Source organism: Mus pahari, chromosome 13, assembly GCF_900095145.1.
Source record: "Mus pahari chromosome 13, PAHARI_EIJ_v1.1, whole genome shotgun sequence".
NCBI classification, from domain to species: domain Eukaryota; kingdom Metazoa; phylum Chordata; class Mammalia; order Rodentia; family Muridae; genus Mus; species Mus pahari.
Genome location: NC_034602.1, coordinates 30,230,744 through 30,244,675, shown reverse-complemented (window position 1 = coordinate 30,244,675; position 13,932 = coordinate 30,230,744). Strand labels below are relative to the sequence as shown.

The following is a 13,932-nucleotide window of genomic DNA, read 5'->3' as shown; positions in this document are numbered from 1 at the left end:
AGAGGCAGAGGCAGAGGCAGAGGCAGAGGCAGAGGCAGAGGCAGAGGCAGAGGCAGAGGCAGAGGCAGAGGCAGAGGCAGAGAACAAACCATGTGAGGACATAGAGAGAAGATCCTGTCCACCAGCCAAGGAGAGAAGACCCTGAGGCCACCCCTGACCACACCTTGACCTTGGATTTGTCACATCCAGTACTGTGGGATGACACAATTCTACTCTTTAAGCCACCTTGTCCCCAGAACTTTGCTATGGCTGCATCCCCAGACTCAGACAGAAGGCTGGGACCCTTCTAACCTGAAAACTGTCGATGGATATTAGTAAGGGAGAGCTTAAAGGGCAAAACCCGGCATTAGTATTTGGTAAACGACCCAAAAGTGCTCGTTTTAGTTAAGGAGACAATACAGGAATAGACAGACAGAATATGGATCACTACCTATGATAGACAAGTGATGGGTGGACAGACAGATAGGACAGACAGATATGGATGATAAAATAAATACCTGACGGATATATGATAGATGATATGTAGATGATATGCAGGTAAATAGAGGATAACATATATATCTATATAAAAGAAAATACCCCAAGCTTTCAATAATGGGGTTTCCTTTTTTCTGTATTTCCTGACCTTCATACACTTGAGCACTTATTCTGTGATATTACAACAGAAATTAAAATGCTTTCAAACAAGGACGGGCCCATCTCTACATGACTCCTCGAGGTTGACAGTTCAAAATCCGAACTCCTTATTGGAGCATTTAAAGCCATTTACAAGTCTCCACCCTACACTGCCCCCCCCCACCGATTCCATGAATCTCCTGCATTTAACAATCTCACAAGCTGCTCCTGCAAGGCCGTCCCCTGCCCTGACTTCACCCCCGTGAAGCTGGTACCTGTGTCCACCGTGGCCACCTGGGCTCAACCTTTCAGGCCTCAACTTAGACATCGCTTTCCCAAGGAAAGGCATCTCTGACCTCCCTTGGTAATTTCTGCCTCTCCGCTCTGGTCCCTCACCACCAGGGACAGGGGGACACTGAAGCCAACAAGGTTTGGGTGAATGGAATTCTTTTGGCTGTTCTGGAACTATATAGACCAGGCTCCAAACTCACAGAGATCCCTCTGCCTCCAGAGTGCTGCAATTAAAGGTGCGTGTACCACACCCGGAGCTACAGATTTCTCACGGGGGGCCTTTTAGACTCCAAGCAAGAGCTTTAGTTTGGTCAGGTCATGTGGCAAAGATGGCAGCCCACCAAGATCCACACTCTCTTAATAACAGCACCATCCCTGGGTTACCTAGCCACAGACAACACTCTCCAGCTCCCCCTTACAGCCGGGTGGATCCACGGGACTAGCTCCAGCCAATGGAATGCGGTGGGGGTTGGGGGGGGGAGTGAAAGGTACCACTTGTGAGCCAAAGTGTCTGGGAGGCCAGTGAGCTACATCCACACAGCATCAAAGAACATTTGGGAGGAGAAAGCTGACAGGTGGAAGAGTCTGGTCGCCCATAATGCTGGCCACATCTGTGATGACTAACTGCGAATAACACAGGGTCTAGAACCAACTGGTGTCCTGGTCTCTGGATAACCCTAGGAGGGACCTTCTCAGCTGGGCTAACTGAAGATCAGAAGACCCAGGTTTGGATCATTCCATGGGCGGGGTCCTGGACTGACTGAGGCACAGACATTGGGTTAAAAGAACTGAATGAGGCACCAGCATTCATTCACCTTCCCTTTTCCGACTGCGGACACGAGGTAACCAGCTACGTCAAGCTCCTGTAGCCCTGATTTCCCCACCATGGTGGGCTGTACTTTGAACTGAGCCCCCAAATAAAGCCTGTCTCCCTGGAGATGCTGTCAGAATGATTTATCATACAGGCAGGCATGACACTCAGCCACTGGGGTCTGGGGCTTCTGTGCAATGGGTGTCGACTATGGCATTACCACATTCTAGACGACAGCCCACCCTCTGCTCCCAGAGAGTGATGGTTCCCCACACACTGACGAGTGCTGGAGTGAAGGCCGCTCAGCAGCAACAGGAGCTCACACAGGTGAGCATGGGCTAGTCATTTTGCCACTCTCGCCCTGGGGAAAAGATGGCTCAACCCCTCTGTGCCAGGCTCTGCCGGGCTGTCCTATGTGTCACCCCCACACAGCACCTGCCACACCTCAAGGGGAAGTCAGCCATACCACTCTTCCTCCATCTTCCACGTGGTCACCAGGTGTGGCCTAACAGAAACCTTCCCTTTCTACTGAGCAGGTCTGAACCAGCTGGGGCGCTGGAAGCCCTTGGTAAAGGAGCCAGATTTCTGTGATCCTTATGAGGCCACATCGAGTACCTTCAGCAGGTTGGCAGTTTGTAAATGGAGAGCAGCCCAGCCTGGATCATGAAACACTTGAGAGAGGCCCAGCCAGTTGCAGGCATGGGCCTCACATCTTTCTCCATATCAGTACATGTGAGGAGAAGATTTGGGGACAATTGTGTGGCTCTTGCACATTTCCAAAGCCTCCAGTTGAAGTCTGGGTGGTTGGGAGTCCCTATGCTTTGAAAACAAGGAATGCGTGTTGGAGTCCCATGGCAGCTGAGTCCCACTCTAGCTGGTATTCTGAGCGGCCACACACTGGACAGACAGGATGCTGTGGACCTCACTGGGTATTCCACGTACTCTGATTTTACGGAGGGGGAAACGGAGGTGTGGGCACTTGCCTGGCATCTTCTTTCATGGAGAATAAAGCTGGAGTTTAAAAGCAGGCAGGCCATCTGCCCACGGACTTGGCCACCACGTTTAGTAACTGGGACCACCAGGGCAGGGACAGCTGGCCTGCTCACTTCTGATTACACGCCATGCCTTAGGAGGTAGAGTCTGAGACGTCTGTGCGACTTGGCAATTATGGGTTCCTTGGAGAAAAGGGCCCTGCGGTGCAGAGGGGAGGAAGGGAGGGTCTGCAGAATTCTGCCTGGTAGCGCTGAGAGCTGCAGGGTGCACATCACTCCCCAGGTCTGGGATAGTGATGCAGAAGGCCATGGGGACAGCCGGTGCACAGTCAGTGTTTGTGCCTGGCAGTGTCTGGGCTCCTCTCCTGAGACCAGAACGCAGTTGCCTGCTGCCCAGGGAGCAGGACCCACCCAAAGAGCTGTGACTCTGACACAGTAGGGCCATTGTCCTCCAGGACATGGGCTGAATGGCCCATTGAGGCAGAACAAAGGCTGCCCACAGGCTCTGGCTTGGCAGTGTGGGTGGCTCCTCACCAGGATGGGGTCCTCAGCCCGAGGTTACTTTAGGCTGAATACACAGGTGATCCCATAAGGTGAACCTGGAGGGAAACCTGGAGGCTGGGCCCATCCTGCCACCTGCCTTCAGAGGCTGAGGCAGGAGGAGTGTCTGGGCTACAGGATGATGAGTTCAAGGCCCGACTGGGCAACTTGGTGAACCAGTCTCAAAATGAAAATAAGAAACCAACGGTGTGGCTCAGTGGTAGAACACTCGCCTAGCATGTGTGAAGAAGTTGGAAGTGAGTGGGTGTCCCTTGTTCCTATCCATGTCCTCACCCTTAGTTTCTTAAATGCTGTTATCTTGAAGGTTAATGTCACTGTTTAGACACATTATCTAGCAGAGCTGTCTCCTTCAATAGAGAGATACCTCAGGCAGAGGGCCATGTAGGGGGACGAGTGGCCATGTAAGGTCCGCAATGCTGGACCCTGAAGAGAAGGAACCTGTTCCAAGCCTCACCTCCTTAGAGTCCTCCCACTCCCCAGAACCTCAGCTCTAAGAGGCGTGCTTGGAAATTTCAAGACAGGACAGCAGAGCCAGATTTGCCCCCACAAACTTGGTGCAGGGTCTTTGCCGACTGCCCAGGCTGTGCACCACAAGACCAGCCCTGCAGCCAAGCCTGGAAAACCACAGGACCTCATGCTAAGTTAGAAAAGCAGCTTCCATCTTGTTTCTATAATGACATTACTGCTGTTATTAAAAACAGACCCAGGCATAGAGACAGACTCAGTGGAGGCTTGCAGGCTGCTGGCATGGGTAGCCCCTAGGAGACCTTTTACCCGCCAATTCCCACCGTCCACACCTGCTACCCTCTCCACAAAACCCCAGGGAAAAGCAAGAACCGGGAACCAATGAGGGAATACACCAGAACTTGCTCACGAGGAGGAAAAGACACAAAGCTACCATTTGTGCCTGCTCAGCTCCAGCTGAGGGGACCTGGGTGTGATGGTAGCACCTGTAGCCCCAGAGACGTGGGAAGGGAGGTCAAGAACGTGAGGTCAGCTTCCACCACACATCATGATTCGGAGGCCAGCCTGGGCTACATGAGTCAGGGCAGGCTGAGGCAAGGGTTTAGGGAAACTAGAGTGGGGACTTCCTTCCCCACATTAACTGCAGTATCTACACAGCACTTGGATCACTGAGCATTTTGGGCAACACAGGGAAACTGAGGCCCAGAGATGCGAAGGATGTGACCTTACCTCCCCCAACCCCTTCATGGGGCTGTGGAGCCTAGGAAGGCTTACTAAGCCACTGCGACAGCAGCAAGGGGAGCCCCAATCTAGCAAACACTGGCTCTTCCTGGACTAGGGTCAGCACAACTAACTGCTCCCCTAAACTCAGCTCCCTCATAGGTGGGCGTGGGGCTTTGGCTGGCCGGGCCGATGAGAGTTCTGATGAGGCTTTGGCCTTATCTCATTTGTAGGAGAGGGCCCTGAGCTCCAGTCCCTGGTGAGCTGAGAACAGTTTTCCCAGTGGCAGGGGGAAGGCTCACAGAGACACTGACAGCAGTCCAGAGTGGGAAATGCAGGGCCAAGCAGCCCTGACTTGAGTTGCATAGAGACACAGGGGGAACTCCCCAGATAAGGAGCTGGTGGTACAAACCCCTTCAGGTTTTCCTACCTTCAGTCTCCTGGGTGATCGAGGCTCCCCCCCCCCCGGGTTTCCTGATGGAAAGCCTGAGGTAAACATCGGGTCTAGAAATCCCCCTCCTGCCACAAACAATTCAGGCTTAATACTCATCCCCCACCCAGGGTGCCAAGATGGCTATGAGAAACCATGTGGCTTCTGTGTTCTATCAAGTGGGCCCTACTTCCCATATACTTTATCTTATGCTCATTCTCCAGAACTAACCCCTGCTCCCCTTCCGGAAGCTGCTGCGAGATGAAATTACCATGGGACCCATCCGTGGAGCCACTACCTGAGGTCTCTTTCTAGGTGTACAGGTCAGGGAGGGGAGGCTGGCCAACAGAGGGATCCGCCTAGACACCGGACAGTCGATGGATGTGCTAGACCTCACAGGCCAGACCCCTGCTCATCTGAACCCTGTGCATTCCTCCACCTATAAAGCTGGTACAGTCCTGTAGGGACAGACAACTCTACCATCACACAGAGTACACAGGCCCCGGTAAAAAGACACCTACATCCTGGAGGGACGCCTGAGGGATTGCAGGAACCAAGAGACCATGCTCCCTCAGTACGTGCCATGTGCAAACAGGGCAACTGGTCACTGCCATGACTGCCCCCTGGCTTGGCGCCTGTCCCAAGACCACGGCTGCATGCTATAGACAGCCCAGAGGATATGCTGGACAGTACACTAAGAGAAGGATGGGTGTGTGAACTAGGTCTAGCCAAACCCAGACATGTCCATCTTAGGCTTGTCTCAAAACAGAGCCAAGCAGCATCCTTTGGGAGATCTATGAGGTTCTTGAAAGTGTCTGATAGACACTGGCCAGCACCCCATTCTAGAGCTCCCCCTTTCTTAGGCTCAGATCCTTTCACTGCCCTGATCGCTTCTACTTCATTACTTATTCCTGCTTCCTAGTACCCCCATCCCACAACCCTCTTTCTTAGGCTCAAGGCCCCCCACCCCCCTAACATCTTCCATTTCCCAAGTTCTCTGTGCCCTGCACCCACAGCCAAAAAGCACACCAACCCTCAACACTGCTGAGTTCAGTCGAGAGCACGCACCAAAAACCCACCTAGCTATCTTAATGCACACCAAGGCCTGTTTGTGCCATGGGGTGGGGCTGCAGTGCAGTTGGTGCAGTGAACCTCAGATGAGGTTCTGTGGCCCTCTCTGCCCCTCTATGGGGGAGATACAGTGAACAAGCCCATCTGAGGTGATCTTTTGCAAGTGGGCACAGCTGAATGTCACAAGATGGCAGCTGTGTGGCTCAGAGGCTAGTCCTGCACATCAACGGATAAGGGGATTACAGCCAGGGAGAAAGCGATAAAACTTGCGGTTCTGACTTTAGAATCAGAGACAATGAATAAGAAGGACACTTGCAGGTCACTGAATTTGCCTTTCCCTCACTAGATGAGAAGGTGGACCTGAAACTTCACCACACTGACAGCTAATTAGCAACACTCGGCTGTCGAAGCCATTCTCCCCCAGACAGCCGAGGTCTCTGTGTCAACAGGAAGCTCTGAGTTTTCATCTCAACAACTCATAAGTCAGGCTGACCCAAAGACAATAAAAGAAGTCATGGCACCAGGTTATCTGGAAGTATAAAGTACCCTGAGACATCCTGGGGCTGGGGTGGGGTCTGGGACCTCTACTCCAAAATTACAAGGATCTCCAGAATTCGGGGTGGGGGGGAATGGGTGGTGTGTGTGTGGAATCATTTTCCTAATTCCTAAATTCAGTCAGTAGAGTGTGTGACATGCAAACATGAGGGTGAGAATTCAATCTCCAGCAGGTACACAGAAGTCCGACATTCACATGCACACTGACACACAAGTAACCCCAATGGCAGGGGAGGGGGGCAGGGATAGGTGGTTCCCTAGTGCTCACTGGCAAGTCAGCCAGCCCTAACAATAAGCTCTGGGTTTAATGGAAGATCCTATTCCCCCCAAAAGGAATAACTATGGGGCTGGAGCAACAGCTCATCAGTTAAGAGTACTTGCAGTTCTTCCAGAGGACCTGGGTTCAGTTTCCAGAGCCCATAGAATGGCTGAGAACCATGTGTAACCCCAGTTCTAGAGGATCCAATGCCCTCTTCTTACATCCCTGGGCAACTGGCACACCTTAGGGTAGCAAAAGAGCTGAGACACATGCTGGTACAATAGAGGGGAGTGTCTCTATTCGGGCAGATCATCCATTCCAAGTGGAGGAAAGATGGCATAATGAAGAAATGCTAGACCAAAGCAAGCCGGAAAAATCAGAAGTGCAGCCCCTTGACTCTGCATCTCCACATGCAGCGTCAGAACTTCAGCTCCCTCCAGCTCTGTGGACTGCCACACACTTCTCTCTCTTGGGCTGGTTCTACACCCGGTCTGCAGCTCTCCTCAGCAGTCATCCGTGACCCTGGCATCCCCAACATCTTGGGGTTTCCAAGGCAATCTAGGCTTCACATTCACAGTATCATACAATGGCCTTTCTGGGCCTCCACCCAGTGACAGTCCTGATGCATGCCTGGTCTCAGTAGCTTTCCTTGGCCACAGAGGGACATCCTACAACCCTTCCCTTATATCCTTGACTCTGAAGCCAGAGCCAGTGGCCAAAGCTCCCATGTTCTGCAGTTTGATGGGGCTGGAACTTGCTCCCTTCTTCAATCACATCGGCATCAGCTTTCCATTGTAGATGGATTCCTTCTGAGCTTAAGCTTTCCTTTAATTCCTTTTTGCAGGTTGAAGCCTTAGCTGGGCAGGTCTCGCCCTGAAGTCACCACTCCCTTTTATCCATTTAACATGAGACTTTAATTTTTTTTATCTCCTGGAGCACTGGACTTAGCTCCATTGCACTTCCTGGTGCTTCTTTTCTTGTCTAACTGTACATTTTGTACTTATCTTTGTCCAGCTTTCTCCTTTTCATGACAGATCTCTGTAAGAGTGATTACCAATAACCACACAACGGAGTCAATACTAGGCTGTCTTGCAATTTCCTCTGCTAACACCATTAATCAAAAAATAAAATAAAATAAGATAAATTTTAAAAACCTACTTCAATTTAGCTTCAGGCAGACTTTTAGGACAAGAGCAAAAAGCAGCTCCGTTATTTGCCAAAATATCACAAGAATGGCCTCTAGGCCACTGACTAATAGTATTCTTCCCCTCTGAAACCTCTTGGGCTGGGCCCCCACAGTTCAACTTGCCCTCAGCATTGTCTTATCTTCCATACTTCCATATTCCAATTAGGCCCTGCTTAAAGTGTTCAACCACTTTTCTAGTACAAAGTCCCAGAGTCTTCCATTCCCCCCCCCCCAAAAAAAAAGCATGATGAAGCCTGTCACTGCAATGCTCACTCCCTGGTACCAACCTCTGACTCAGTCACTGCTCTATTGCTGTAAGGAGACACCATGAAGTCTTACAGAAGAAAGCTTAGTTTCAAAGGCTTGCTTAGTCCAGTACTGGGTGGCAGGAAGCATGGCAGCATGCATGGCAGCCATGGTGCTGGAGAAATAACAGAGTTCTCCATTCTCATCTGCAGGCAGCAAGATGGAGACTGAGTCTGGCACAGGCTTCTGAAACCCCAGAACCCACCCACCCCAATGACACACTTCCTCCAACAAGGCCACACCTCCTAATCCTTCCAATCCTACTGTACAGTTCCACTCTGGGTTATTAAGCATTCAAATAGAGGAGCCTCTGGGGCCATTCTCATTCAAACTACCACAGTGTGAACAGAGCTCAAACTGCTCTGAAGATATTTAGGATTTGCTAAGAGACTCAGCTCTCACTAGCAAAAGAGGACACTGGACTGGGAATTCAAGGATTTTGTAGGAGTTTGTCTTCAGAAGTGGCAGGGTGTCTCAGAGAGAAGAGAGAGCTAGTGAAATGCCCAGTGCCAAGAAGAAAATGGTTAGCTTAAGGAAGAGCAGTCAAAGGCAAAGCTGGAGCGTATGAGTGAGCAAGGAGCCCACCTCCAGGGGGGGATGGGAAGGCATACACCACTATCTTTGGCAAAGCGAGTCTCTAGGACACAACGATGATGGTGACATTTATCAAATGCCTCCAGGAAGCCCCATCCTATCTTATAAAAGAGCATTTTACACTCTTGGGGGACCATGGTCATCTCAACAATCCTGAGCTAGAGGCCACTCCTGAGCTAGAGGCCACTGTGATTTCTCCCTTTACAGAGAAGCCAAATGGAGCCCGGTGACTCATCTAGGGAGGCTGAGCAAGTCGAGAGCCTTAGCAGAACCTGAACACAATTCCATAAACCAGGTGACAAATCTGTGACCTTGAAGTCGGGATGCTATAGTATGACAGGAGGGGGGGGAGAGCAGGGCGTGGGGGCGGGGCAGGGGGTCTTCATTTAGGGAGTTCAAAATTCCTAACTCCTTCCAGTTAGATTCTAATGGAGTTTTACTCTATAATGTAACTCTTCTACATCAGAGTCCTGTGTCCTACACACACTGCTCACTGCCCAGGGCTCATGGTGAGACTTTCCACCAGGCCCTATGTGAAACGCTAGGGCACAGTAGGTGCTCAACCCATTTCCGCTGCCAATCACCTCTACAGATCGAAGGTGGCCCTTCCTCCATTTCTCAGTTTGTTTCCTCCCATTGTACAAATAGGGAAACTGAGGCATATGGAAACAGGCTTCCCCAGAGGTCACAGGGCTCTTTGCTATAACACAGGATGAATGAGGGCAAGCAACCTCCATCCAACCCCAGAGTTGGAATCCGAAGGCTCAGCGGATGGCAGTAGCGGCCACTGAACCATAAAGGTACGTCCTCCAGAGAACCTTGCTGGGGTGGGTTTATTAAAGAGGAAGTAGGATACGGATGGGAGCAATACTTTGAGCTGTCTCCCTGTGAGGTGGGCACCATGCGTTCTGTAATTGGTACACAAAAGCTCTGAGGCCCGCTGGATCGTTCCCAGTGTGCAGATGAGGAAACTGAGGCTTTCTCCGGGAAAGCCAGAGCAACACTGGCCCTGCACATGACTCCCTGCCAAGAAGCCCCGCAGCCGACCAGCTACGCAGGCTGCCTTCTGCCGGTAGGCAGGCTGTGCGCAGATAATCATCTTCACGAAGCGCGACCCTCCTCCGCATCACCCAGCGGGCGACAAAGGGCTGAGTTCTGCGTTAGGAGCCTCCCAAAGCCCCGTTAGGGCAGCGCCGCCACCCAGCCCGGGCCTGGCAGCCCTGCCCCCTCTCCCCGCACACCCCGCGGCAACGCGTGACTCAGCGGTTCTCGGCGCGCGGAGCCCCGCTCTCAGCATCAGCACGCCCGGGTCGCACACCTAGCCTCTGCCTCCGGGGTCCGCGCGCCCGCCGGGAGTCGCCGCGCCCGCCTCATTTCCGGCGGAGCTCGGCACTTGGGGAGGCCATGCCCACGCAGGATCCTTGGAGTAGGCACCCACGCGCGCCAGCCCCCGGGACTCAGCGCCAGGGCCCCTCCCACCGGGTCAGCCACCTGCTTAAACCCTGGACATCCTCCCCACTAGGCCCACAGCCCCGGGAAAAAGGCGCCTACACTGCCCGGGAAGCTCTCCAGCACCCGCGTGCCGGCGGGCTGCTGTGGCCAGGTCTGGTACTCCCTCACTGCAGCCTATTCACTTCTCCGGCCCCTGGCTGCGCTCTGGAGCTATCCCCACTGTTCCTGTGGCCAGTCAGGGCCTGGGGACTCCGGAAGTTACCGTCACATTAGCAAAGGACACCGATCCTCTGCATCCCACCAGCCTTTGGTGGGGGCTGACGCACAGGGCCAACTTAGGGGGTTTTAAACGCAGAGCCTGTTTGGGGTAGGATGCCCCACTTTTCCGGAAAACCATGAAGGTCTGGCCCAGTTCCTGTCTGAGTAGCACTACCTAGGAATAAAACAGTAGCCCCTATGAGCCTCCTTCCCCCTCCCACGCAGGGGATCTGCCTCTGGAGGCCAGGGAGGTGCCAGGGCAGCTGAACCCTAGAGGATCTGGCAAAGGAATTTTTCCCTCCTGGGTCCCTCTCCAGGGAGTAGGCAATCTAGAAATTTCTGCGAGCTTTGGCCCCGCTGAAAGGGCAAATGAAGGATTTTTAAGCCTTTCCAGGTCCTGGAGATTTCCACACCAGATCTGCTGCAGCCTTGGGCTTTGTAAATGATAGTCAGAGCCCGATCCAATGCCACCCGGCAGGGGAAGGACAGATTCGGTCCCGAGGGCGGCACGGAGGAGGGCGCTGGGCAACAGCTTAAGCCCCCGGGTTCCCTCCCTCCCGGCCCGGGGTCGGGGTGGGGGTGGGGGGGACACGACACACAGCGCGCGGTCCAAACCTTCGGAGGGCATTCGGTGCGACGGCATCCCCACGCCGCGGCCGGCCGGAGGGGGTCTCAGACAACACGTACGTTACCTTCTGTCACATAGCTGTGGTCCCGCAGGAAGCTGTGGTTAATTTTCCGCGTGTCCGTGTCCTCGCCCATTGAAGGCCGCGCCCGGTGCCCTGGGCATGCCCCGCCGCCGCACACCGATGCAATCCGCAGAGGTCGCGCCGGGCGCGCGGGCCATGCCGCCGCAGCCTAGCAGGGTCTCGGGCCGCCGGGGCCCGGGAGGGCGGGCATCGCGGTCGGGTGGTCGGGGACGGGCGGGCGGGCGCCGCGCTCAGGCGAGCGTGCGGCGGGCAAGCGGCGGCCGCAGCGTGGGGCGGGCCAGGGCCCGGGCGCGCATCCCGGCCGCTCCGTTCGCGCTGCGTCCGGGCGCCTGGCGGTGGCGGCGGCGAGGGGACGCGCGCGGCGCTGAGCCGGGCTGCGCCGTGGCGGGGCCGTGTCGCAGGCCCCTCCCTCCGCTGCACGCCTCTCCGCCCCCGGCCGCGCAGCCACCGCGCAGGTGGAGCTGATGAGCCGAGCCCCGCCACAGCGGTCACCTCTGGAACCAGGGACACCTATCTAGAGTGGAGGCCACCTTGGTGGCCAGGTGTTGCAATTAGGGACAAGGCGGTTGAAGGAGAGACTTGGGGAGGGGGGTCGGGAGCGCGAAGACGTCGCGGCCCTTTATTAAGGAAAAGACCGGGGTTGTTCTGACAATTGCGGGGGCGGGAGGGGGAGGCGCCCCACCCAGCGCGCCTTTGGGAACAGAAGGTCAGCACCCCACAAGGCAGAGCTGGATAATTCGGCTGGGGGTGAGTTGCCCTTTCTCCTGTCCACCTTTCTACTCAGGCACCTGTACTGGAGCACTGAGGCTGGTTGGCTGTGCTTGCTTCTTGGAGCCTCTCTGCCAAGCGAGGGCTTCTGCCTTCCTCCCTGCCTCTCATCTTCCTCCCCTCTAGTTCTCCTTTCTTCCATCTCCCTCCCTCTCTTCTTCCTTCCCTCCCTCACCTTTCAGTACTTCCTTGCTCCCCCCTCCCTTTTCTTCCTTTTCAGTACATATTTCCTTGCTTCCTTCTTCTGTTCCTCTTCCCTCGCCCCACCCCCCTTTTCTTATGTCCTCCCTCCCTCCCATAGTCATCCAGGTACTTCCAGCATCCCACAGGAGCCAGGCAGAGGAAGGCGGGGCTGCTGCGGTGGGAGGGGGGGTTGTGCTCACCTCCTTAACCAAGCAGCCACCCCCTTCTCCTGACTCCTACTTTGAGGAGTTTGGAGCACACATGGGCTTTGGGAGTGTTGATCCTTCGCCTTCCTGGGTTCTCAGTAGGTTCTGCAGCGACAGGAGTGCAGGTTCAGCCTCCTTTGGGAGAGGCTAGGCAGTGAGTTAAGCAGGGAGAGTAGCCCAGAATCCAAGGCGTTAGGCACAGCTTGGGGAAAGGGGGTACTGAGGCTGCCCCCCCTTCGGAGGTACTGTTTCAACTAGCCTTTGGAGCCCCAGGCACCTTCCCAGTACAGTCCAGAGGATGTTGGAAGGGAGAGGGTGGGCTAAAGGGACTCTGGTATCCTGCTGGAGAAAGAGGACATCCAGAGCTAGGACTGATTCCACAGAAAGGCCTACTGAGGACTGCAAGAAGCAGCAAGTACCCCCAGAGACCTGCAGGGAGTCCTAGGAGTGGGGGGAGGGAGGAAGGCTAAACCCCCTGAGACCTGGAGCTTGCCCCAGCCTGGACTTTTCCACCATGGAGCAGGCCACCATTACCCATCTCCCTGCCTGGGTTTAGATTCAGGGCCAAAACAACCAAACAAGCTCACTCCCCCAAGGAAGGTGACTAGCAAATATGTGGACTCCCCCTGCCCTGGCATGTTCTCCCTTCCTAACACCTGCTGTGCTTACCCACTCCACATCCTCACCCAGCACGCCCCTCTGCAGCCTCTCCTCCTCTTACCATTGTGATGGAGAGCAGCACCCTCCCTGTGTCCCATCCCAGTGCCCTGGTCTTGAAGGGATACCCACATCCACGCTCTTGCCTGCCTGGATGCCCTGGACCACACAGAAGACAGCCTGCCGTGGCTCTGAGCAGTGCTAAGAATCCCAGATCCCGAGGATTGCAAGCTGTCATCAGCCCCTCTGCACCTGCAATGTCCTGTTTCCCTCAGGGTTCACCTGCACTGGCTCCATGTTGGGAGAATATTTGCCCTGGGGGGACTAGGCAACATTCCCATCCTACCCCACAAGGTCTCAGTGACAAAAGGCTGGAGTCCACCCAACGTTCACCCGGGAACCATTGGATGTCCTAGGCTTGCTCGTAGAGCAATGAGTGAGGGGTATGGATGACCTTAAAGCAGTGTGGAAGGTCTGCACCTAGCAGAGATGGTGGAGACCCATTCCTTAGTCCTACCCTACCTATATACACTAGACTCTCCCTGAGAAACCCCCTCCCCTTTAAGCTACACAAAACTGGAGTAGAATCGAATACGGCCAATTGGGAGTGGCAGCTGGATACGCAGGGAAGGGTCCTAGAACTCTGCCACCCCTCATTCCGGGAGGAAAGTCAGCAGTCAAGCAGCCCGGAGGGATGATGCTTTGAGAGCGAGCAGGCCAAGCTGGCCTCCTGATGGTGAGCTAACTTGGCTTGGAGGACGGTCCAGTACAACACTTCCTGACTCTCAGTCCGCCCGACCCAACACCTGTAGCTCTCAGCCAGGGAACCCATTGCCCCTCTT

At 54.5% G+C, this 13,932-nt stretch overlaps 1 protein-coding gene across 2 annotated transcripts in view; it reads right to left on the bottom strand.

The window, feature by feature from the left end:
- The window catches only part of Ppp2r2c (protein phosphatase 2 regulatory subunit Bgamma), an 83,367-nt gene extending 71,728 nt beyond the window's left edge, over positions 1-11,639 (bottom strand). Inside the window, exon 1 of one of the 2 annotated variants that reach the window (XM_029545186.1) lies at positions 11,182-11,639. In XM_029545186.1, coding sequence (XP_029401046.1) covers positions 11,182-11,209 — 28 coding nt within the window. In that variant the 5' untranslated portion in view covers positions 11,210-11,639. The remainder of the gene's footprint in view (positions 1-11,181) is intronic. The other variant, XM_021210363.2, reaches the window with a different exon arrangement.
- Between the last annotated feature and the right edge of the window lie 2,293 nt (positions 11,640-13,932).